The 22,995-nt window shown below is 60.8% G+C and overlaps 2 protein-coding genes across 2 annotated transcripts; both read right to left on the minus strand.

Annotated features, from left to right (window-relative positions):
• Positions 1–12,816: 12,816 nt before the first annotated feature.
• Positions 12,817–14,255, minus strand: LOC117650726. Its single transcript, XM_034394316.1, has one exon. The coding sequence runs from the start codon at positions 14,245–14,247 to the stop codon at positions 13,765–13,767; it is 483 nt and encodes a 160-aa protein (XP_034250207.1). The 5' UTR covers positions 14,248–14,255; the 3' UTR covers positions 12,817–13,764.
• A 4-nt stretch (positions 14,256–14,259) lies between these two features.
• Positions 14,260–15,888, minus strand: LOC117650734. The gene is made up of 3 exons (XM_034394328.1): positions 15,820–15,888; positions 14,518–14,687; positions 14,260–14,450 (listed from the first exon to the last, which is right to left on the minus strand). Exons 2-3 carry the CDS (start codon positions 14,658–14,660, stop codon positions 14,276–14,278), a joined length of 318 nt encoding a protein of 105 aa, XP_034250219.1. The 5' UTR covers positions 14,661–14,687; positions 15,820–15,888; the 3' UTR covers positions 14,260–14,275.
• Positions 15,889–22,995: the final 7,107 nt, after the last annotated feature.

Below are 22,995 nucleotides of genomic sequence, written 5' to 3' on the forward strand. Positions count from 1 at the left end.
GCGAGGCGCAGCTGATCAGGCTAACCAGGTTGTCGCGAACACCGCGCCCTGTTTAGCATGAGCAGCCCGTGTGCAGCCCGTGTGCAGCCCGTGTGCAGCCCGTGTGCAGCCCCAGCCCGCGTGCAGCCCGCGTGCAGCGCTCGCCGCGCCGAGCAGGCCACGCCCCTAACGGGATTAGGCCGCATTAAGGCAGCACAACACTTTGGGACGCCGCGCCGCACGGCACCGCGCGGCACCGCACTGTATGGACGAATCTCGGTTAGTTCCCGCGGCGTGTCGGGTCAGAGGAGACGCCTCGGAACACGCGGAGGAGGCCGGCACACTGTCGGCCTGGCAGCGTCACACAGACTTTGGCCTCCACAGGTGGAGAGGCGAGGGCCGCGGCCTGGAGTAGCGGCACTGTTGAAGTTTCACGGGGAGTTGACGTCATCGCGTCGTGTCACAGTGGGCCAAAATTTTAGACGCGTTTTGAGCTCCAGAGTCGCTAAACAGGACTCGAACTACACGTGCGACCCCACCAATGGATTCCCCGTTTGGAGAGCAATCCATTGGTGGGGTCACACACGTTCGTTTCGTGTCTCATTTAGTGACTCTGAGGTTCAAAACGCGTCCGGGACTTTGACCAGCTCCACCGGTTTTCTGGCCCACTGTGCGCGTGGGTGCGCGTGCGAGGTGGAGTTTGGCGGGGGCCGTGCCGAAAGCTGGAACCTGGAACCGAATGTGGCGATGGCGCGCGATGGCGTCGTCGGGTAATGAGCCTCCGTCGGGGAATTCCATTCCAGCTGCTCGCTGGAGTCTCGTTGGCCGACCCGCCCTGCCCCGCCCTGCCCCGCCGCCTCCAGCACGGCTCCAGCACGGCTCCAGCAGCAAGACGACGACGGCGGCGCGGAGAGCTGCAGCGCATGGGAATGATCCGACTAAAGACGAGATGGCCGGCCGCCGTCTCTCTCGCACGGTTTGCACCTTGGCTCCTCCGGCCAGCCCTCCGGTTATCTTTTGTTGCCGTGCCGCGCCCTCCCTGCACTATGCAAATGAAATGACATATGAAGGGAGTTAGGCGCCGACGGGTCGGGACGCCGGGGCCAAGCCGGGACGCCTCCTAGGCGATGCAGGCGGCATTAGGAAGGCGCCAGCGGTGTAAGTGCCAAGGCGGCCAGGGCGCTATCTCCCTCTCCGTCTACCTCGTCATGTCGGGCCGGGCCGAGCCGGGCCGAGCCGAGCCACTTTAGAGCCGCGAGGGCGACGAGTATTCATCAACGCGCCCGGCGCGCGGCCCGGCGTCTTTGTACGCCCTTGTCTGTCTTTGTCACTCCCGTCGCTGCGTTCTCGTTCGTCTCTGTCGCTCCCGTTGCCCCGTCCTCACCTGTCTCTCTCGCTCCCATCGGCTCGGATGACGTGTCGCGAGCAAGAAGCGCGGACGGCCCAAAAAGCGGAAATTCATCCGTCGCGTCGCGTCGCCCCGAAACTAAGCTGTCAGACGCGGCCCGAGCGACACATGTCGCGCCGTCAACATCGACACGGCGTAGCACGGCGTCAGCCTCGGCGTCAGCCGGGTGTGAGCGGCGGCAGAAAAAGAGGTAATTGGTGGCGGTGACACAACAGCCACGCGTCGCGTTCCGATGCGTGGGAGCAGACAGGTAGGGGAGGGGGAAAAGGGGGGGGAGGCGACGGGCCCGCGCAGGAACAAGGTGCAAACGAAGGGACGAGGTGGAGAGGAACCATTTAAAACGAAGGAGAATATGAAACGCAAATTCCACGCGTAGCGGCGCACAGTGGGGTGCGAAGGGTGCTGTTCCCGCCCTGCCCTGCCCCGGGCCCCGGCCGTCACCATCCTCCTCGTCTTCGACGTCCTCCGCTCCCCACAAAGGCGGCGGCGGTGTTTCAGCTTTCCGTTCTGATGCCATGGCGCGGCCTCCTTGCCAAAGTGCCCCGGCCCGGCCCGCGTTGTGTACGTGTCTACTCCTCATCGTCGTCCGTTGTTCTTCGTCTGCCAGTCTTCAGTACATCGGAAATAAGGGGTCGGGGCGTCTGGTCGGGGGGCAAAGCGGGGAAAGGTGGCTGGAGTCGAATTAAGGGGCGGAACACATTTTCGGTCCGCGCCGCCCCCGGCCGCGCCGCCCCCGGCCGCCCCGCCCACCAAACAGCGCGGGGAACGCCAAGAAGAGAAAATCACACGAGCTCCGACGGAAAATGGCTTCCGCGGCCCCAGGCGAACGTGCTGCCGCCGCGGCGCCGCCTCACAGTGTACCAGCGTATGTATGTTGTTCCGGTTTTACGGTGTCGGCGAAGACTCCGCGGTGCGAGCGACGCGTTTCCGGTCTGCTTCGCCTGCTGGCTTTGACTGACTGGCTTTCCCTGCCTTTCCCCCGTGGGTTCATCGAGACGCACACGTAGTCCGCCAGGCCCTAGCCTCGCCCTGGCCTCGCCCTGGCCGTGGCTAAGAGAAAAATCACCGGATCAGCGGACGGGGTGATGAGCATCAAGCGAGAGAGGGAGAGAAAGGGGGAAGGGGCCCGAAGGGGGAGGCGAGCTCGATAGGACGGCTAATTGCTCATCGTCTCGGGAAGAGCAGCCAACAACGCCTGCTTATCCGACCGGCAGCTTCCCCGGATTATTTTATTTTGCTCCCCCCCCCCCCGCGTCCTTTGTGTCGGCAGTCAAGACGGGCCGAACCCTGGCGCGTCGGGCCTGACGACAAGTCGCTTAGGCGGACGCGGGATTTTTCCAATCGCATACCGACAACACCACAAAGATTGGTTCCAGAACTTTGAGCCGCGCCGTGCGACGCGAAGAGCGACGCTGCCAAGACAAAACGCTCGGCGCGCGGCCTTTTCAGTTTGATCCGGTTCAATGACGGAACCGAAATCGAAAGAGAGGGGACGGCGGGGTTATGACGACTGGTTCGGCGAATAACTCGACCTCGCCGTCCTTGCCGAAAGGGGGCTGCAAATCATTCGCCGTGCCTTCGCCTTCATGGAACCACCCAATCTCGCATCTCGCAGGTATTCCCCTCGCAAAAGAAAAGTCGGAACGAAAAACGGGACGGGTTTTCCCTAGGGTGTCTGCCATTGATTGTTTTCGACTGTGCAATAATTAGTGCCGGGTTTATCTGATTTTCGGTTGTTTCCTCTCTTGGTTCGTATTCTAATAAATCAAATCCAGAGGTACTGAAACAGAAAATGGTAGACGAATGCATGTTGTCGGTAAAAAGAGACTTTATTCTGTAGCGCTACACTCTTAAAACCTTACGAAGTATTTTGAGCATACATATAACAAACTAAAATACTTTGTTATACGAAAAAATAGTTCGTAAATTACGAAGTATTTTCTTTGTAAGCTGTAAAATACTTTGTTATACAAACTGCTTTTCTTTGTAAGGCCCAAAATAGTTTGTAAGGTTTTCTCAGTGTAGTAGCGCTAAAAGTTGGCAATACAATTACATTTATTGAAAAATTTGAACGCCGAGGTGCGACGCCAAGACCCCGAGGCTACGACGCCGAGGCACGACGCCGAGGTACGACGCGGAGGTACGACGCCGAGGTACGACGGCGAGGTACGACGCCGAGGTTCGACGGCGAGGTACGACGCCGCACTCCTCGATTTTATCCTCTACTGCGGTCTCTGCGCTGATCGAGTCGAACAAACACGCTCCGGCGAAGCGACGGCGCGCCGTCGGCCTGCTTGTAGTCATGAATGTTCGAGTGGCGGCGCCTCGTCCCGCTCCGTGGCGCATTGAAATTCGTGGACTGTCACTGCGGCGGTGCCAGTGCGGGGCCGGGCTTGCGCCGATACGTGCGCTGGCACCCGCCCGCCAGCTTTGTCTCCACGTAATCTGCCCGCCCCGCCGCGCCCCGCCGCGCCCCGCCACCTGCTGTAAAAACACCGCCGGTCCCGATCGCAAATGCTTTATCGCCTCTCCCTTGGGCACTCGACGCGGACTCGGGCCGTGCCCTGTGACGGGTGGTGTGTATGGATTCGCGGGACGTGCTGTCGTGCTCGAGGGTGGCGATCACAGGATGCGGAGGCACGAGTCTACGAAGGCCCCTCTCGAAGGGACGCCGTCGACGCGCACCACCAGTCCGCTGGAGGCGGGTCGGGATGACGCCGGCGGACGCCTTGAAGCAAGCCAGAACTAACACTCTTCCCAGCGGTAGATTGGATCCAATCCGCCCTCCACGGCCCCCACTCCGCGCACGTGCCCGATGGGACGACCCCGAACATGTAACCTGCAGGTGCGCTGTCTCTCTCGCGACCGTGCGGGAGCGGCACGAGTGCGAGAGAGACAGAGCGACGAACGTTCGGGGGTAGCAGGCCCAGCCGCACGGCCCGGACCAGCAGAAGCAGCAGAAGGGTGGAACTGGAGAAGGGAGAGGAGAGCGAAGGGACGGACTGCGGTCCGCACCGGACACGGTCGGCCGCCCCGCCCCGCCCCGCCCCGCCTCAACCGCAGCGCAACGCGTCCCCGTCTCGTCTCGCTTCCGAATAAACACGGCGTCACTTTTTATTTTCCATTTGGGTGCGAGTCCCTCGCTGCCCTCGCCCTGGCCGTCGTCCTGCTCGAGGCCGCCCCGCCCCGCCCCGCCCGGCCCCGCCACCCTCATGTTGCATGTCCGCTTAAATGGCCGAGGTTTATTTCCATTTCCCGTCGTTCGCCTACTTCCTACTTCGGCCGCAACCCGGCGCGCGTCCGGCGCGCGTCCGCGTCCCCCGTTTGCAGTGAGCCGCGTGTTGATTTTACAAATGGGGAAAAAGGAGGACGACTACGGGCTGCTATGGCGCACTTTTGGAGCGAAATCGGCGCCGCGGAAGGGAGGGAAACTCGACTTCATAGTGTGGGAAAAAAACTTGGCGGCAGACCGCAGCACAATTCGCAAAGTTATTTTTGTAGTAAATGAGACCTCCGCCCAAACTGGGACCAATTCCGCCATCTTCTTGTATCTCATTCCGGCGGCGAAGTGTGCCCCTAGTTGAAGGTCCCTTTTATTCAAACAAATCTGGCAAACCTCTCCCAGTCGCCCGGCCCGGGCCCGGGCTCCAAATACAGCCAACTTTCCGCAGGAGAGAATACCCAAGGAGAAAGATCCGAATCTGAAATACTGTGCTGCTTGTCTTCAGTCTCCGCCAAGCCGCGGCACTTCGCAGTTCGACACGGAGACGCCGGATTGGGCCGGCATGCCATGTCTGAGTGTGTGGACGCTTTGCCGCCCCGCCCCGCCCCGCCCCGCCCCGCCCCGCCCCGCCCCGCCACGCCGCCTCATTGGTGGCCATCTACGCGGCGCCCTGGCGACGACCAACCCAGTTTCCCAGAAATATCCCTGTGGCAATTCCGTCGCGAAAGGGACGCCAAAGACGCCGAAGCGCATTTTTGGTCCTTTTCTAACGCGGGGCGCGCTGCCGGACCACTCCCCCTGTCTGTCTCTGTCTAACGGTCCGGCAGCGCTCCCCGGATGAAACCGGGAGAAAATGGCGTGGGCCGCGCGGAGGGACGGGGAGGGGAAGGCAGGGACAACACAACTCTTTTAGGAAAACAAAATTGGAGCGCGTGGATATCGGAGGTGAGCCAATAATATAATTTTGTCGTCGTTGTCCCGCCCCTCGCGCAGCGCGCGGCACCGCGGCAGCGCTGCTGGCCTGTGCATGTAATTATATAGCCTCGGGAGGCTATTAAGAGCTGGATGTATGCGCAGACATACACACAGACTCGCCCAAACATGCAACCTGCCCGGCCTGCCCCTCTGTTCCTTCCTCCACCCCGTCTGCAGCGCGATGCTGATTGGCCCACGTGTGACCGGGCCGACCGGGGTGCAGTGCAGCCCCGCGCCGAAATGACGCGGAAATGGATGCACGTCGCTCCACGTCATTGGAAGGGCGGCAAAACGCCTTTCATTTCAAATCATTTACAGGTTGCCTGCGAGTTGCCTTCTGCAGGTTGTCTGTCTGCGCGTCGCCCGTCCCGTTGCCCGGGACCCAAGCCAATCAACGCGCGGATAAGTTTCCGCGGCCAGCCTCGGACACAATGAGACGACCTCGTCGAGTCGTAGTTGACGGGGTGCTCGGTGTGCAGCGTGCTCGTCGGGGCGTGAGATGGCGCGAGGTGGGGCGCCGCCGCGCCGCCGCGTTAGCTTCAACTCCTGGAGCCGAGCCGGAGTGGACCAGTGATCCAATCAACTTCTCGCAACACTTCCGCACCAGCGAGCCCTGCGAACGCCGCGGCGGTGCGGGCCGGGGAGCCGGGGCGGGGAGCCGGGGCAGCAGACCAAGCGCACTGCTGCGCGCGGAAGTTATTATTCCATTGATCATTTTCGATAAATTTTTATTCTTGCCGCTCGCTGTTGCGAGGAAAGCAGACGGCGGGGGGCCTTCCTCCCGCTCGCCCTCCCCACCTCCTCTGTCCGACTCAACACATAAAAGATCTGGTCGAATTGGAGCAGCAGGGGGCAAGGAGCGCGGCGCAGCGGTGACGTCAGCAGGAGCCAACCGAACGCCCGAACGCGGTGCAAGCAAGACCGTCCGGCCGAACCACCCGCACGCCCTGCACTGCATGAGGCTGACGTGAGGCTGCACACGCGGTGCACACTACTTGTGTGAGTGACGTGAACACCTCTCTCTCTCCTCCCCGCCTCGCATTACATCGTGTACGCCCGCCCCTCCACCGCCACTCTCTCAAATTACAGTGCAACTAATCCGCCCCCACCCCTCCGCGCACCGCCCCCTCCCCCGCTGGTTTCACCACCGCTCTCAACAACTCCATCAAAACCAGACCTCTGCGAAACAAAATTTTAATCTCTGGGGAACGGCGCAGGGTCGTCCAGCAAGCAGGTCTCCACTTCTCGCTAGCTCTCCCTCTCTCTACCGGCAGTGTCTATCTATCTCTCTCGCTCTTATTCGGACCTCGAACCGGCCCTTTCTTTCACCCTTCCCTGTCGGGGGGCTTCGGAGTCCGACAGCCAAAAAGACCCAGGAATAAGAGATTTACAAGCAAACAAAAAATACAGAGGCGTACCCGGATATTTTTGAAGGGGAATATTACCTGTGCAGCCTTGCCATGTCAAAAATATAATATGACATACCTTTTTTGGTGATATGAACAGTTTGACGTTGACACGCGTGCTGGACCTTGCCGACGTGGCTTGGCAATAAATAAAGCAGAGCGTGCGGCGAATGGCTTATTGGGCGGTACCCCACCACTGTCGGAACCTGGCCGGGGTCCCCCCCCCCCCCCCCCCCCCCGGTGGAGGGTGGGTCCGGCCCGGTCGTGTCGGAGGCCAAGTAGTCCTTCCTCGTTGTGAGATGCGCGCCGGCACGCCCGCCCGGCCTGACCTGCCTCGTGTAATCCGTGTAATTCGTAGGCGGCTGAGCGGCGGCGCCCTCGGGGGAAAGGGGGGGGGGGGCTTTTAAAGGGGCAAGGGGTAGTTTGAGTACGGCGGACTCAGGCAGTCCTTGACACGTTGCAGTGCACGCGGCCGACGACAGCTCTTATCGGCAGACGTCCTGTGTTTACGCAGAGGTCGTCCAAAGGCAGCAAATTTTCACAGTTTGACAACACTACGAGGCCGATGTGTACGATGTGTAAGGCGTCCATAAGTTAGATTGGGTGCCGCCACCCATATGACAATTAAATACTGCAGCAACAGGTAATAGTAAATTTTCCGAAGCTCAGTCAATATTACACACACCCTATTTACTAATTCACTCCACGCGGCCGCGCCGCGTTGATCCCAGTCCATGGGCTGCTGGCGACGTCCGGACGGTAATCCGCGGCGACCGCCACCTCTTTCCGAGGGATCGTTTCGTCGTTCTGTCTTTCTCGCTCCCCCGCGAGACTCCCCGCGAGTGCGAGAGAGACAGGGCGCGGCAGGTCCAACAGGTACCGATTCGGCGCCATTCGGCCAATCTGTCCGTCCGGCAGTCCGGGGCCGTCCGGGGCTGCAGCGCGCTGATTGCCGACAGCGATTCTCGCGATATGTTTCCACCGTTCCTTTCATTATTCATGGCCTGCCGCCGCGCGTTGCTGCAGACTGAGTCGTCGCTCCGTCTCTCTCGCACTCATGCCGCGTCCCGTGGAGGTGCGAGAGAGACAGAGCGGGGCGGCGCGTTGCTTTACGGTCGCGCGCAGCTTTTGTGCGGCCAAGACGCGATCCGCCGCGGCGCCGCGTGCCGCCACGCAATATCGTTTTCGACAAGAGGCGGGCGGGCGCGTCCGAGCCGCGTTTTGTTTGTCTCTCTCGCACTCACGCGGGACGCCCTGCGAGAGAGACAGCCCGCAGCTGCAGGTAAGCGCTCAGTGCCGACCGAGCTGTCCGCCGCGTGTTCCGCGCAGGCCTGTCTCGGCAGGTCTCTAGACGCGACGAGGCGCCGACGCCGACATCGGAACGAAAACGGGCGCCCTGGGACTGCCGGCGGGGCGGGGCGGGGCGGGGCAGGCGCCCGGGTGACGGGGAGCATGAAGTGCGCCGGGCGGGGCGCGGCGGGGCGCGGCGGGGCGCGGCGGGGCGCGGCGGGGCGTGGTTTGGGCGCCAATGTCACTGCAAGCCCTGCTGTCGTCTCGGCGCTGGCGCTGCCATGGCGCTGCATGCACCGAGTCCTCGGCGCCCAGCCCCGCCGTGGCGTGGCGTGCTCGGTCGTAAACTTACAAAGCACCGAAGCCAAGGCAGCCAAGGCAGCCAAGGTAATCAAATTCCACGGCCCGGCGCGATAGTGGGGCGGAGGGTAGACGCGCATCCGCTCGGCCCGCAGTGTGCCTGCACCACGTCGCTCCGTCTCTCTCGCACTCCCACTCGGACCGCGCGAGTGCGAGAGAGACAGAGCGATGGTTGGCGCTGCTCTTCTTCCTCGCGTCACACCTCCCCCCACCCCTTCGGTCCCCTTCGGCCACTTGGCTGCCACCTAAAGAGTTTGCCAATTATTTTTCGCCCGCAGAACTCAAACTTGAGGGAGGAAGTGCGCGCGACGCGTGAGAGGGAGGGAGGCGGAGCGAGGCAAGCAGTCGGAACAATAATTACCTCTCGGGCAACGTGACGCGTCGCGACGGCGGCGGCGCCGGGACGACTTGAGATTCCGGTCGAGCGCACTCTCTTCTTGTCTTTCTTGTTCGTCGTCTCCGGGCGTCTCACTCCCCAGTCCGCCGCCCCCGCCGCCCCCGCCGCCCCCGCCGCCCCCGCCGCCCCCGCCGCCCCCCGCCGCCCCCTGCAGCCCCACAAGAAGCGCACAGTAGTCATTTTACCGCGGTTCGCGCTTAGCCGCCAGTTACAAGGAGAGAAAGCACTGGCTGCAGTTCGGCGGCATCGCTGTCACGCGCGGCGGACATTTCTCATTAAAATTTAGCGCGTCACAGGCACTCGCAGGCGCACACAACACACACACACACATACACGGGTTCTGCCCTCCTGCCGCGTCCGTGCCTGCCCATTACAGCCCAGCATGCAGCAAGGCAGAGCAAGGCGCAGCAAGGCGCAGCAAGGCACACACAGACCTGTTGCCTCCTCCATCCCCCCGGCCTACCCTGCCTGCCCTGCCGCGGCCAAGTTTTTCTCCAACTTGTTAAACTTTCCGGCCAGACTACTGGGAAGCTGGAAAGCTGGGAAGCCTGAAGCTGGCTGTGTGAAAGTTGAGGGACATCCCACGGCTCGATGTGCATGCGTGACGACGACGCTGCCAGGTGGAGTAAGGTGGAGTCAACGAGGTCGAGACGGTACTGCTAGCAGAGCCGAGCAGAGCTCACCAAATACCGGAGGAACGCGGGCAAAAGGCGGGCAGACGGTTCGAAAGCCAAGGCTCTGTGTGCGCGCCATTCATATCGTCCAATGTTTGTTGTCTGTATCGACAACGACGTCATCCTCTTCAGGATCAAACCAATCTCTGCGCGTCCCTCTCGAGGAGAGAATCCCGAAATCCCGGCGCCATTCAGCCAGCATTCAGCCATCCCGGGTCGGGCCGGGCCGGGTCGGGCCTCTTGACCTGCGAATCAAACATGGCCCGCGCTTCTTGTCAAAGAGGGAGGAACGCACGGCGCGCAGAGTGCAAGCAGGCACGGCACCTGGAAGTACGGACGGCGAGCGGTGCGCGAATCCATGCGACGATAGTCGAACCCTCTTGGAGACCTTCTTCTAGTTTTGACGAGTTGCAGATGAACTTATGTAGGATCTTCCTGCAATTTTTGATCGAAAATAAAATAAAAACTTTCTGGAAATTTTGTTTAATTTTATTTACAGTTGTAATTTCTGAAAGCGTTCATCAGCAGAAGTCGGTAGATGTCGACAATTTTTCAGCAGGCGATAACTCTGAGTAGATTCCTGCCAAGTTGTGAGGCTTGTTACGGACGGAAGTCGACTTGAAGGCTTTGATTGGCCAGCTCGACAAGCCTCCTGCCGACACTCGAGCTACAGCGATTTCGAGATATCGAGCCGTCCGTGACTGTCCGTGACTGTCCGTGACGGGCGCATCGCCCAGACGAATATTAATGCGCGACTGCCCAGGAATGCGCCGCTGCGCTGCAGCGCGCCGCGGCGCCTTCTCAAGGCTCTGCTGCATCGAATTTGGAGCGTCTGGTTTGAAGCGCCGCGACAAGCAGTTAATCACGTCGGGGCGAGGAGAAAGGCACCGAGACGCAGACACGACGAGAGAATAAATTGCTATCCGCCCGACGGTGCTCCCCTGCCCCCCTCCTTCCCCCATCTGCCTTTATTATGACACGATGGCTCTCATTTTATTAAGTTTTTCCGCGAGAAAGGAGCCAAGCAGACGCGACGGGCGCGGCGAGGCGAGGCGTGGAAACGAATACATATTGCAATGCGTCAACCTGCGAGGCGACGCGACGAAAGGCGCGAGAAAGCAGACCGCGGCGCGCCGTGTGTCGAGTGGCCAGCGCGGCCAGCGGCCGGCAGGAAATGGAGTGTGGAATCGACAGGAAGCGAGGGACTGTCGAGGTGGAAGGGACAGGGGCGGGCCGGGGGCGGGCCGGGGGCGGGCCGCGCTGAAGGCTCGGGGTTTTGGAACGCCGTGTTTTAATCCATTCCGGTCCAGCCAACTCGCCCCGGGCGGGGCCGTGCGGGGCCGCGGAGCTCTGCGGGCGCGACGCAGCGACCCCCAAACGCATAATAGCAACAGCCCCGAGCGTGGCGTGGCGGGGCCGGACGGGGCCGGGCGGGCCCAGGCGGCCGGCAAAACCACGAGTTGGTCGAAATACTGCGCCTCTGCCAAACGCGGGACTCTGCGTGCAGCCAGCGGGCACCAATGGGCACCAGCGGGCCGATGCGATTTTAATGCGTCGCTGGAGTTCGAAGCCGTGCCGCCCACGCAGCACAGCGCAGCACCGCGCACTCGGAAAGTAGCGGAAGCGGCGCTACACTGCTCGCATCGCGGCGGCAAGACAATGGGAAAACGGACGCCTTACGGCGAGCGAGTGCTGTGCGCTTCCAGCGCAAAACAAAATCCACTTGCAACGCTTTACCCGCTCCCATTGACAGGTCGGGATGCGGCGCTGTATTGTTGGCATATAATGATATAACTTGGGGCGAATCCGATGCAAATAGGCGCATCGTGTGTTGTTGGCGGGCGGGGGAGGGGAGGGGGTGCATTGGCCCGCCAACTCAGTGAACATGGTCTGGCCTGGGGGCAGGTGACCGTCGAAAGCTGGGCCGGTCAAGTAGTTAGGTCAGCGGTTCTCAACCTTTTTCGGTTCGCAACCCCAAATTTGCAGCCAAAAATTTCCGCGACCCCCAGGAAAAATTTCGCGACCCCATGCGACCCCTCCTTTAGCATGCCTTTGATACATAGTGCGATAACCTAACCTTAGTTTGCGAGCAGTATTGCCGCAAAGTTGATCAAAACGGTCACAAATGTCTTTGAAAAATCGTGTTTTGGGCCGATTTTAAGCAGCCACTGCGTCTGATCAGAGGCGGGCATTTTGCTCCCTCAACGGGCAGTTGGTCTTTGGACCTTCCTTTAGCATGCCTCTGTTACGGAGTGCAATTATCAGTCTTAGTTTGGGAGCAGTATTTTCTCAAAGTTGGCCGAAACGCTCAGAAATGTCTATGAAAAATCGTGTTTTGGGCTGATTTTAAGCAGCCACTGCGTTTGATCCAAGGCGGTATTTCGTCCTCCCGCAACGGGCAATTGGTCTTTGGACCTTCCTTTCGCATGAGTTTGTTACGGAGTGCGATTATCTGCCTTAGTTTGGGAGCAGTATTGCCGCAAAGTTGATTAATACACAATTTTTTAGACATTTGTGACCGTTTTGATCAACTTTGCGGCAATACTGCTCCCAAACTAAGTCAGATAATCGCACTCCGTAACAAAGGCATGCTAAAGGAAGGTCCAAAGACCAATTGCCCGTTAAGGGAGGACGAAATACCGCCTCGGATCAGACGCAGTGGCCGCTTAAAGTCGGCCCAAAACACGATTTTTCACAGACATTTGTGACCGTTTTGATCAACTTAAAAGTTGTTCCCGCCAGTGCTTCGGCGTGTGGGTCAGCTGGGAAACCGCCGCAACGCCAAGCGACTCCTCGAAATTTTTTCGCGACCCCAAGGTTGAGAACCGCTGAGTTTATTGTTCACGCACCACACTAAGTCAAAATGCAACGGGGAACTTTGAAGCTGGTTGTTCAAAAAAGAGGCGAGAAGTGACCTGCGCCCCCGTCAGGTTGTCACAGACCAATGAGAAACCCGCTACCTGCGGCATATGTCGCCCACCGCGGTGGCCTCGCCAGATTACTTGTTCGTCGGAACCATAGAGACCGACGAAGGCGGACGAAGGCGTCCCCCTTCCCGCGGCGCCGCGACGGGGCCCGACGGGCGCGGCGCCCGGTGGGTAATGTGTTTCATTTTCACATCCATTTCCGCGTCGAATTCTGCGGAACGGCGGCGGCGTGCTGCGTCGAGGCGGCTGGGGGCGGACCGGGGTAAACCGTGCGCCGCAACTACAAGGTGCACTGCAACTCAAGAGCGGCTGGCGAGTTTGCCGGGGCGTCGGGGCCAGAGAGGAAAGGGGGAGGGGGAGGGGGCTCGAGCTGGATAAATCCCCGACTGCGCTGGCCAGTTGGCCGCCGCACTTTGTTCTGCTCATGTCGGAGACTTGCTGTCTTTCCCCCGGTGGCCTCCGAGTGGGGAGCGACAGAGAGAGAGAGAGAGAGAGAGAGAGAGAGAGAGAGAGAGAGAGAGAGAGAGAGAGAGAAGACGGAGGGGGCGGGGGAAGTGACGTCGGCTTCATACACCAGAGCAAAGCGCTGCTACATACACGCCAAATGAGGATTTGCGGTGGACTGCAGCGCGCTCTCGTGGCAGACTGTGTAAGCGCCGCTACTCTCTCCGGTGCAGTTCGCACCTCGCCCCGCGACGCCGCCCCTCCGCGACTACTTCCAGACGACTACTTTTCAACTCGTCAGGCGGCGGGTTGCTCTGTCTGAGAGAGCGAGTGAGAGACGCGCTAAAAATAATACCCCCGCCTCGTCGCCACGTTACGTTATTTATAAACGCAATCTCGAGATTCTGGTGAAAGGCCCGTGCAGACTGTGCAGGCTGCGCGGACGCGCCGCGCCCATTCAGAGAGTGATTGCATGGCTACCGATTTCGGCGCCGCGATTTCACGATTTCACGACGCGGGAATAAGCTTTGGCCACACGCAGCGCCGCGGCCTCGCCGCCCCGACTGGCACCCGGTGAAGCGAAAAGGCATTCATTTGTCGCCCGGCTCGCTAAATCACAGCACCGTTATTTTCATTTATTTAGAGTGTACAACAAATCTTTTGAGAAGTCCGTCACGGAGTTCACGCGGCTGGCGGCACCTCGCACACCGGAGGGCCGCGCGCCGCCGGGCAGGAGTCATCTGCGCCGTCATCCTGGACCTCGTCCTGGACCGCGACGCAGGCCTCCTCCAGCGGGACAAGCAGGCCGTGCTTGTCCAGCGACTGACGGTTCTCGGGGCACGCCTGGCGACGGCCGTCGCTGCCCGCCGCTCGCTGCAAGCCTTGCTCGGCGCCCCGGAATCGCTGAATGAGGTCCTCGAGCAGGGACTTGTCGTCCTTGGGCGCGGGCAGCTCCCTGCCTTTGGCCTGCAGCACCCGCTCCATGGCGCGCCGATCCGCCTCCAGGTCCTTGCGCATGTGCTCGTTGCTGCGAATCTGCTTGCGCAGGTACTGGCCGAAGTGGCTGCCGAAGTGGCTGTCCATGGCCCGGAACACGCCCGTGCTGTACCAGCACACGAAGCCCGCCACGACGAGCGCGCGCAACGCACCGCCACCCACCGCCATGGCTGGGCCGGGCCGGGCAGTGCAGCAGTCACAGGCCCACGGCGTCGCGGAGGATGTCCACCACCTGCCACACGTGCGACCAGCTCATGGTCATGAAGACGAGCAGCGAGTTGGCCACCACGAAGAGGCGCATGTAGGCGACGCCGTCCGTGGAGCGAAGCCAGTTGCCGAAGCCCTCGTTCTCGTCCTCCGAGTCGCAGCCCCTGCAGCACCACACTGGTTGAACCCTCGGCCAACAGGGTGCCGGACACACCGGAAGGGCTTCCCTACCTGTCGCTACCCGGAAGTGCTTTGGGCCCGAGCTTGCTCGTCGGCTTCTTCTTCTGCTCCTCCTCCTGCTTCTGCTGCTGCGCCGAGTCGCTGCGCTTCGCCTCTGCCGCCGCTTTGGACGAGTACGCCTTCCTCTTCTTCATCACCACGGCGGCGGAACAGCGGCGGCGCTGCGGAAGAGAAGGATTTATTAATTTGCGTGCAATCGGCTGCAGGAGGGGAGTGGAGGGCCGGCCAACCCTGCAGGCTGATGCGGAAAGGTCGTCGTGGCTCCCTCGCACCCTTACGCCTCGCCCCATGAGGGTGAGAGAGACAGAGCGACGGCGTTCGGAATCAGCCTGCAGCCCTGGTTGACGGTGCAGCCCTGACCATTGCGCCCTAACGACGTCTTTTATGGTCTTAATTCCCAGGAGTGGCGCCTGCCCGGCCACTCGGCCGCCGTCGGGCCGCCCGGCGCGCAGTCCCAGTCCCACTCCCACCCGCACGGACAGAGAATCAGCTCCCTGATTAACTCCAGTCCTGCATGCGCTAGCGGGGCGTGGCGTCGCTTGACGCTCGGTGTGAAGGGGTTGAATCGAGGCGGTGGTTGAAACGTGGCGGTGGTCATTCGCGGAGAGGGTTCAATGGTGGCGCCGCGAACCGTGGGTGAACCACGTGACTCGCTGGTCGGCTGGCGGCCTGGCTGGCGGCCGTGCGGTGCCGCTTGTGCCGGGGACAGACCGCGGCAGTTTCTCGGTCCGGAAAAGTTTGGAATGGCGGGCAGCACACGCAGAGAAGGGCACAAAGGGGGAAAGCCATGGGCTATTTTAGGGCCAGTGGTTTCGTAATGAATCGAAAACGAAAACCCGAGAGGTACCTGGGGGTGCCAAGATGGCGAGGGTGGCTTGGGTGAACCATACGACTGACATGTCTGCACCTGTTTTGAGCTCTGTAGATCTTATCTAGGAGAGGTGATGGCACCGATGGATTGCTCTTCGTTTGGTTAACCCATCTGAGCAATTGTGTGATAAACTCAAGTCAAACTTCGCGGTGTCGGTCGTAAGGTACTTGGGGGCGCCAAAATGGCGAAGGGTTACTAGGGGGAACCTTACTACTGACATGTCTGAACATGTTTTGAGCTCCGTAGCACTCATCTCGGAGATATGACGACACCAATGGATTGCTCTTTGTTTCAGTGACCGATCAGAGCCATCGTGATATCAGTTCAAGTCAAATTTCACAGTGCTGTCTCTGCGTGGACCACCGTCCTGACTGTGGCCGTAGCGGCGTTCCCACAAACGAGGTGTACTCATCGTCACTCACCCGTGAGATTATCCAATCCGCTGGGCCGCGTCTCGAAGTCGCCGCCAAGTCCCATCCGACGCGGCACGCTGGCCGGCCGCGACTGTCCGTTCGGGCCGCCCCCTGTCCCCGCCCTGGTCTGGGTGGCGGCCTGGGCGCGCGGCGTATGGGAAGCCCTCCTAACACACTAGTGCTTGCTGATCCAATTACTAGTGTGGCGGCGTGCGGGGCGGCGTTCGGACGGCCCGACGCGCCTTACGAAGGGGCGGCGCCCCGGACGCTATTCTCTCGGGGCAAGGGCCGTCCCCGACCGTCCCCCGGCCGTCCACCCGGCCATCCGGGCCACGGGGAAGGGGAGCCATTTGCGTAACGCCGAGTCGGCCCAAGTCGAAGTCGAGTATTTCGTCAGCCAAAGTCCGGTCAAGACGGTACGCCGCCTATGTGGTACACGGCCAGACGAATCTAGTTCAGAAGGGCCATATACCAATGGACACATTGAGTCACCACCCCAAATTGGACTTTGAATCACACATTTATGTCACGATGGATAGCCAGAAACCAGGAATTGAAGGACCTCGGGGCTCAAAACTGTCCATATGCGTTGCTTGATAGCAGCTGTGGCATGTATCTCTGTGAGTTTCCGATGCACGCCCCGCCAAAAAAAAAGAGTCCGTCGTTATCGCCTGGGCAAGGCCTGGGCCTCGATGTCGTCACTGCGAGCCATAAGCCCGTTGTCTTCCGTTTATCCTCTGCCGGCTCAAATTAATCGACTCGCACTGCAGAATATACAAACCCGTCAATGGCGATTGGGGCTCGTATATAAAGCACCTTAAACTCGCTGGATAAAACAATATAAATGAAAACGGGGAACGCAACAAAAACGAGAGACAAACAGAAAACAACGCAGCGAAAGGCCAAAGCCGCGCACATGAAAGCTTTTTATTGTCGCCAAACGCGCGCGCAGCGTAAAAGCAGCGGGGCCATGACGGGCGTTCCGACTTGATATTGAAAATACTGAATCGGACATCGCCAAAAAGGGGAGATGACCAAAAGTAAACAAAAAAGGGGGAGCGACGTGGAGCGCAACACAGTGCTTCAACACAGAGTCACGCAATGCAACGGTTGCAGTACGTGGTACATCCTCGGCTGCGCTCGCTGCGCTGGCTGCGCTGCCGACCTCAGCGATACGAGCACCAGGCCAGTGATGTCGCAGAGGCCTGCCAATACACCCCCGGGAATGGAAGACGGAAAGTTCACGGAGCCTTGTTTACACTGCTGCCCGAACCGTCACCACTCGTAGGCCGTCCAGTAAGCGCTCGCCAACGGGTGGAAAAAATATCTTGGAGCAATGTCCATTTTCCCCCCAAATATTTCTTTCTCCATCTCTTTTTCACGACTGCCGCCTTCCGACGGGAATAATTTCGTTTACGCCCTGCCGCGTCGCGCCGCGTCGCGCAGAGACACTCCGCGCCGACCTCGGCTTGCTGCCGCCACGGCGCGCCGTCTCGACGGGCTCGGCTAAGCGCACTCTGCCCTCATCGGTGCCAAAGCCAAATGGAAGCGCCCGGCCCGAATTAGATTTGATTTCTTGCGCTGCCTCATCGCGCCGCTGTTGGGCGCGCCACGACGAGAAAGGCTGTTCCCGATCCGGCTCGCCGTGGGCCTGCCGTGGGCGTGGTGCAGGTGTGAAGGCGGGGCGAGGCGGAGCGAGGCGGGGCCAGCGAGGCGGGGCCAGCCAAGCGGATGCGCTGCTAAAAGTTGTCAGCGCACAATCGGCAACAAAGTTGTGACTCTATTTTCATTGTCTGTGGCACACCGCTAGAACACCGGCGGGGTATCGTCTTGCCCTGTCCAATTACCGCAACGCAGTGCGTAGTCAAGGCTGCGCGCAGCTAGCCTGCCCGTCTCTCTAACTTATTTCGGCCCCAACTTCAACATAATGTGTTTGCTCGATAATTGGGGCCCCGGCACTGCACTATGGCGGACTCGAACCCCAATCTGTGGGGTCTGGAGCTGTGGGCCGAATGTCCCGCCACTGGACTAATAGGATGCATTGCCATGAAAATACAATTCAGCTCTCGCAGCACTCAAGGGGACCCTATTCTTGAAAGTTTTCTGTTTTTCAGTGATTGTTTAAGTATTTGTGGGTAGTCTACTACTGACAGGGGAATTTTATGCAGAGGATTGTGGGGTGCGAGCAGGTTCTTCACCTCTACCCGGATTCGTTTGAATAAAGCAAAGAATGTTTGGACGTGTTGTTTAAACCAATTCCTTCTTTTGGTCGCACAGACGCGACGCATTCCCACCAGACGGAATAATGTGGCTCTGTGAGAGTGCGCCACCGCAACGTCTGGTTTGATATGTCGTCTGTAGTATATTCAATCACGGTGAACTCGAGTGGGAATATCAAGTCAAACAGACACTCCCCCTCTCCCCCTCCCTCTCTGTCGGTGGTTCTGTCTCTCTCTCTTGTTCTCACACCGCGGTGAATCGATTTTGGCGCGCGCTGCCGGGAAAGCTTCCTGACAAGTTTCATTGAAAGTGGGGTAATAAGGAAAGAAGAGTGGGAAAGAAGGGGAGAGAGCGCTCAGGTCGTCGGCCCCTCCCTTTCATACCAACAACAGTCTAATTCCGCAGTGCGCGGACGGAGGACGAGGACGCCGAGGACGGAGGGAGAGGAGTGATTGGACGGAGGGGGGCGGAGAGACGGCGACGATGATGGGGTGGGGGGAGCGGCCAGAGTGGAGGAGAGACCTTTGTTGTTTGCTCCGGGACAACAACGCATTGATTGGGGATTAATATGAGCAGGAGCCAGGGCGTAAAAAGGTGATTATGGGACGAAGCGCCCCGTCTGGCCTGGAGTAGGGCGGCCTGGCCCTCGGCCTGGCCCTCGGCCTGGCCCTCGGCCTGGCCGCGTCAGCAGTCGCCTCGCGCTGCGCAGTCTTGGCGATGAATATGCAGCCTCCGACTACGCGACCGCGTCGACCGCGTCCACTTCGGGGAATTCCCCTCCGCCTAGCGGAGTGGCGCCGCCAAGCAGTGTACGCTTTTCGGACACGGACGCCGCCCGCACCATCGCCGGATCGAACGAGGCCGGGGGCCGTGATGGGCTGGCCCCGGTTGCTTCCCTTTCAGGGCGGCCAGTGAAAAAATAGATCGGCCCGACCGCTAACTCCGCACTAACTTTGCCACCGCGTGCTGGAAAACTGGTTCCCACCGATCGCCATGGTAGTTCGGCACGACGACGGCCCGGGGCACAGGCGAGGGGCGGGGTGCTTGCTCGCGCGCGCGGAGTTTAAGTGGCGCCGGTGATTGGCCAGAATCTGGTGTCGAACTGGGATATCAAAGGGTGTAGGGTTCTCCCGGCTTGACAGCGCGGCTATCAAAGAGGAGCGCGGCGACACACGGCGCGGCGGGGCCGTGGCAGTGCCGTGGCAGTGCCGTGGCTGTGCCGTGGGCGGGGCGAACGCACCACTGTCTGTGTGCCTCTGCGGCTCTGCAGCTCTGCACTCACCCAATCACGCAATATGACCGGCCCGGCCTACCACTCCCGTGAAATTTGTTACCCTGTGCCGAGTTTCAAAGAGGAGTCAACTTTGTTTTCGGAAAGTGCAGTGCGTGGAGTGGTCTAGGTAAAAAGAGGAAAAACAATTCGTTATTGCGGGAAAAAAATGGTATCTGTCGGGCTGGCTTCGACATTTAATAAAAGGTTCGTGGTGCTGGCTGGCTCCTGCGCCCACGCCGGCCCTGGAGGGGCCGGGCCGGACTGCGCGTCGGGTCGCGGTGGCGACGGCGACCCCACGGCGGCGTCTCGGCGGACGTCGTGGGTCGTGCGGGCGGAGGAATAGATTAGGTACCCTCGGTGGCGTGGCGCGGCGCGGCGTGCCGGAGTCCGTTTCATCGTGTGGCTTTGTCTGGCACGACCTCAGCCCCGCAGCCCGTCCCTCCAGACCACTCCAGCACCTGGATTGGGCGGTCCCTGTTGTCTCTGCTCACACACTCGCACGGGGGAGGACGCCCCGCAACGCCGCTTGTTTTTCCGGACCATCAGCGGCGCGGTGCTGCGGTGCAAGGCGAAGGAGTGATTCGCGGAAGCGCTCTGGCAATCTGGAACTCTTGGAGGAGGCTTCTCGAGCTGCACTCGGGTAAGGATTTTCTGCCTGCACTCTTGATGCACGATGGCTTTGACACCTGCGGGAAGCAGCGATAGCAGCATTGAATCACCACACCTGCGGGCGTCAGTCCCTCTGGGGCTCCCTCAGCAGGAAACAGAAAATCCTCCAATGGAAGGTGGCCGCGGGGCCTGGCCAGGCCAAGACGATGTCCTGGATGGGCGCGTACCGGGCTGTGCCGTGCGACAGCCTCTGCGACCTTTGTAAAGCGGAGCGACGCAGACGGTGTTTGTACAGGCGGGACGGGCAGGCTGGAGGCAGGCTGCTGCAGCACCGGGGACCGGCGCAAGACGACGCGTCGAGCCCTGCGGCGGAGCGGGCCGCCACGCTGCCAACGGGACAGGCAGCACCACGCAGCGGCAAAAACACGATGGAACGGTGCACACGCACACACACACACACACACTCGCACAGTGGCAATTCTGACGCCGACGTGTCGATCACCGGCCGTTTTCGGCGCCGATGTGTCACCAAACACGTGGTGCATTTTTTGCGGAGAGAAGAAAAAATTGACGCGCACTGCAATGTTACCCTTGACGTATTCGCGTGGTGGGGAGTTGGATAGGTCCTTTTCTGACCGAACCCACATCCCAGGACTTTGGGGTTTTACCAGGCACACCCCAACCATCCACACACACACGCGCGTGCAACCCACACAAACACACTCTCTCTACCGCGATTTCTTCCGCGTGTGGCTCCAACCCCACCCCGCCCCGCCCCGCCCCGCCGCACCTCTCCTCTATTGTTTGCCTAGACACTTTTCCCAGACGGCGGGTGCGCCCTGATTACGTTTGGACTGCAGGGCAAACTACCGTCCGAACCCGTGGGTCCGTGGCGCCGCGCTGCCGCCGCCGCGTGCCGGCCGGGATCTTTCTCAAATAACCCGAACCTGCCGTAAAACGCACCGGGATTCCATTTCAAAATGATTCGCGATAAAAAAAAATGCCGAAATAAAACTGTCGTCTAGCGGAAAGAATGGGATGAATCCGAAGCGCGCCGATACCCGCTCCACCCGGGAGGGCCTCCGGCATGGCCGCCAGGCATTCCCATCGATTCCGATGAGCGGAGCGTGGAGCAGCGGGCGACAGCGGCGTAGGTGTCACACACTACACTCTTCGAAAAGCGAGGCACAGTCGGGCCCGTTCGGCAGGGCGGAGAGGGCTCGCGCTGTGAGTGGGCGTGCCGGCGTCCTGGCGGCTCCGAGAACGAGAACCGCCGTCGCAATAAGAGAAACAGGTCCTCCGGATGCCTGGCTGTGCCTGGCTGTGCCTGGCCGCCACCCCCGCCCTGCCCCGCCCCCTCACGTCGCCGAGGGTCCTCATAATATTCTCCTTCGGCATTCAATACGACCGCCGAGCGACAGCGACGCAGCCACCGCCAAATACAGGCAGCGCTTCGCTTCTGGGGGAACGCCTTTGCCGTATTGTCTCATCATAATATTGCTGTTTGCGGGCGGGGCGGGGCGGGGTAGGGCGGGGCGGGCCAGCCCCACGCACGCCTCACCAGCGCGGTCTCATATCCGTGACCCACACCACGTAATGAAAATTCCTAAAAGAGGAACAAAGGCAAGAGCAGCGGAAAGAAGGCAGCCCGCCGCGGCGCGCCGCGTGTTGTGTTGTCTCGTCAGCCCGCCTGCCTCGGCCCTCGGCACGGCTGGGCCGGCCCGCCGCACACCACTAGGTTGCCTACCGCCGACGCCGCGGGCGCTTCAGGCGCGCTTCAGGCGAGCGCCTCTAGCGCCAAATGCGTTTTATCCTTCTTGCACTCTCTAGGATGCCAGAACTTCTGAAACCAAATTTCTAGAGAATGTGACAAAGAATTGCTATAAACACGGTGCGCTGTACGGACCCATGAAATGCAGTGTTCCGCGTCAGATATCAGACTTTCGACTGCCCCGCGGTGCGATTTGCTGTCGGTTTCACTGCGATCAAGAAAGCCACCTCATTGGCAGTGGACGACGGCACACACGGGTCGGCTTGTCTTTTGGGCGCACTGCTTTGGCGAGCGCTGCGAATCGGGCGGAGTGTCCTCGAATGCGGAGGAGCGATAATCACCACCGCTCCGCAGAGAGTCGATGGCTGGCGGGGCGGCCGGGCCCCTCAAAGGGAGCGAGAGAGACGGGGCGCGCCGCAATCCGGCCAGCCTCCGAGAGAAGCGAAGCCGACGCCCGTTTTTCGTCCCGATCAGAACCGCGTGCGTGTGGCGCTGCCGAACCCCGCCGAGCCAGCCCGCCGAGGAGCCAATGAGGCTGCGCACAATTTACAGTCTACTCCTGAATCGACCAAGAGCTCCAGCTGCTTGGCAACTCACAAACTTTTCGAAGATTACCAAGAGGGGAAGTTGGAAAGCTGCACTGTGGCTGACACGTCTAGCCGAACGGGCCCGGCGGACCGTACTTAAAACATATATAGCAGCTGCCTGTCTTGGCTCGGGGCCGGTTCTCCCCACGCTGCCCGGGGCACCGGGCCCCGCCGTGCCCCACCGGGCTCTCCAGGCCGCCCCGCCGGGCTCGCCCTAGCCGCCCTTGCCCGCCCTGGCCGCGGGGCGGGGCGGGGCGAGGCGGGGCGAGGCGGGGCGAGGCGGGGCGAGGCGGGGCGAGGCGGGGCGAGGCGGGGCGAGGCGGGGCGAGGCGGGCAGGTCGACCGGGCTGCGGCGGAGCTACACAGATCAGACACCGTGATATTGAATTATCGATGCCCCGCGGCGAGGCGAGGCGAGGCAGACACCGTCTGGGGCACCGTCGGGCACTTGCTGGAGTCAACTAGGGTGCCCCACGGCCCTTCGCATCCCGAAACGCAGGCCCAGCAGGGCTACTGACATTGCGCTTCGGGAACTGGGTCCGCGTCGGCTGAAAAAGGTCTGAAATGGGCGCAGGCCTGCCTCAACAGGTCAGCCCGGCCCTGAGCAGGCCCTCACAAAGGCCCGTTGTCGTCCAGGACTCGGCTCGGCCCAGGACGGCGCAACTTTTAAAATTGAAACGGGCCTCTTGCTGCTGGAGAGCATGAAGGCTTAGGCTCCGAAATGG

Source organism: Thrips palmi, unplaced genomic scaffold (assembly GCF_012932325.1).
Source record: "Thrips palmi isolate BJ-2018 unplaced genomic scaffold, TpBJ-2018v1 HiC_scaffold_10, whole genome shotgun sequence".
Classification (NCBI taxonomy): Eukaryota; Metazoa; Arthropoda; class Insecta; order Thysanoptera; family Thripidae; genus Thrips; species Thrips palmi.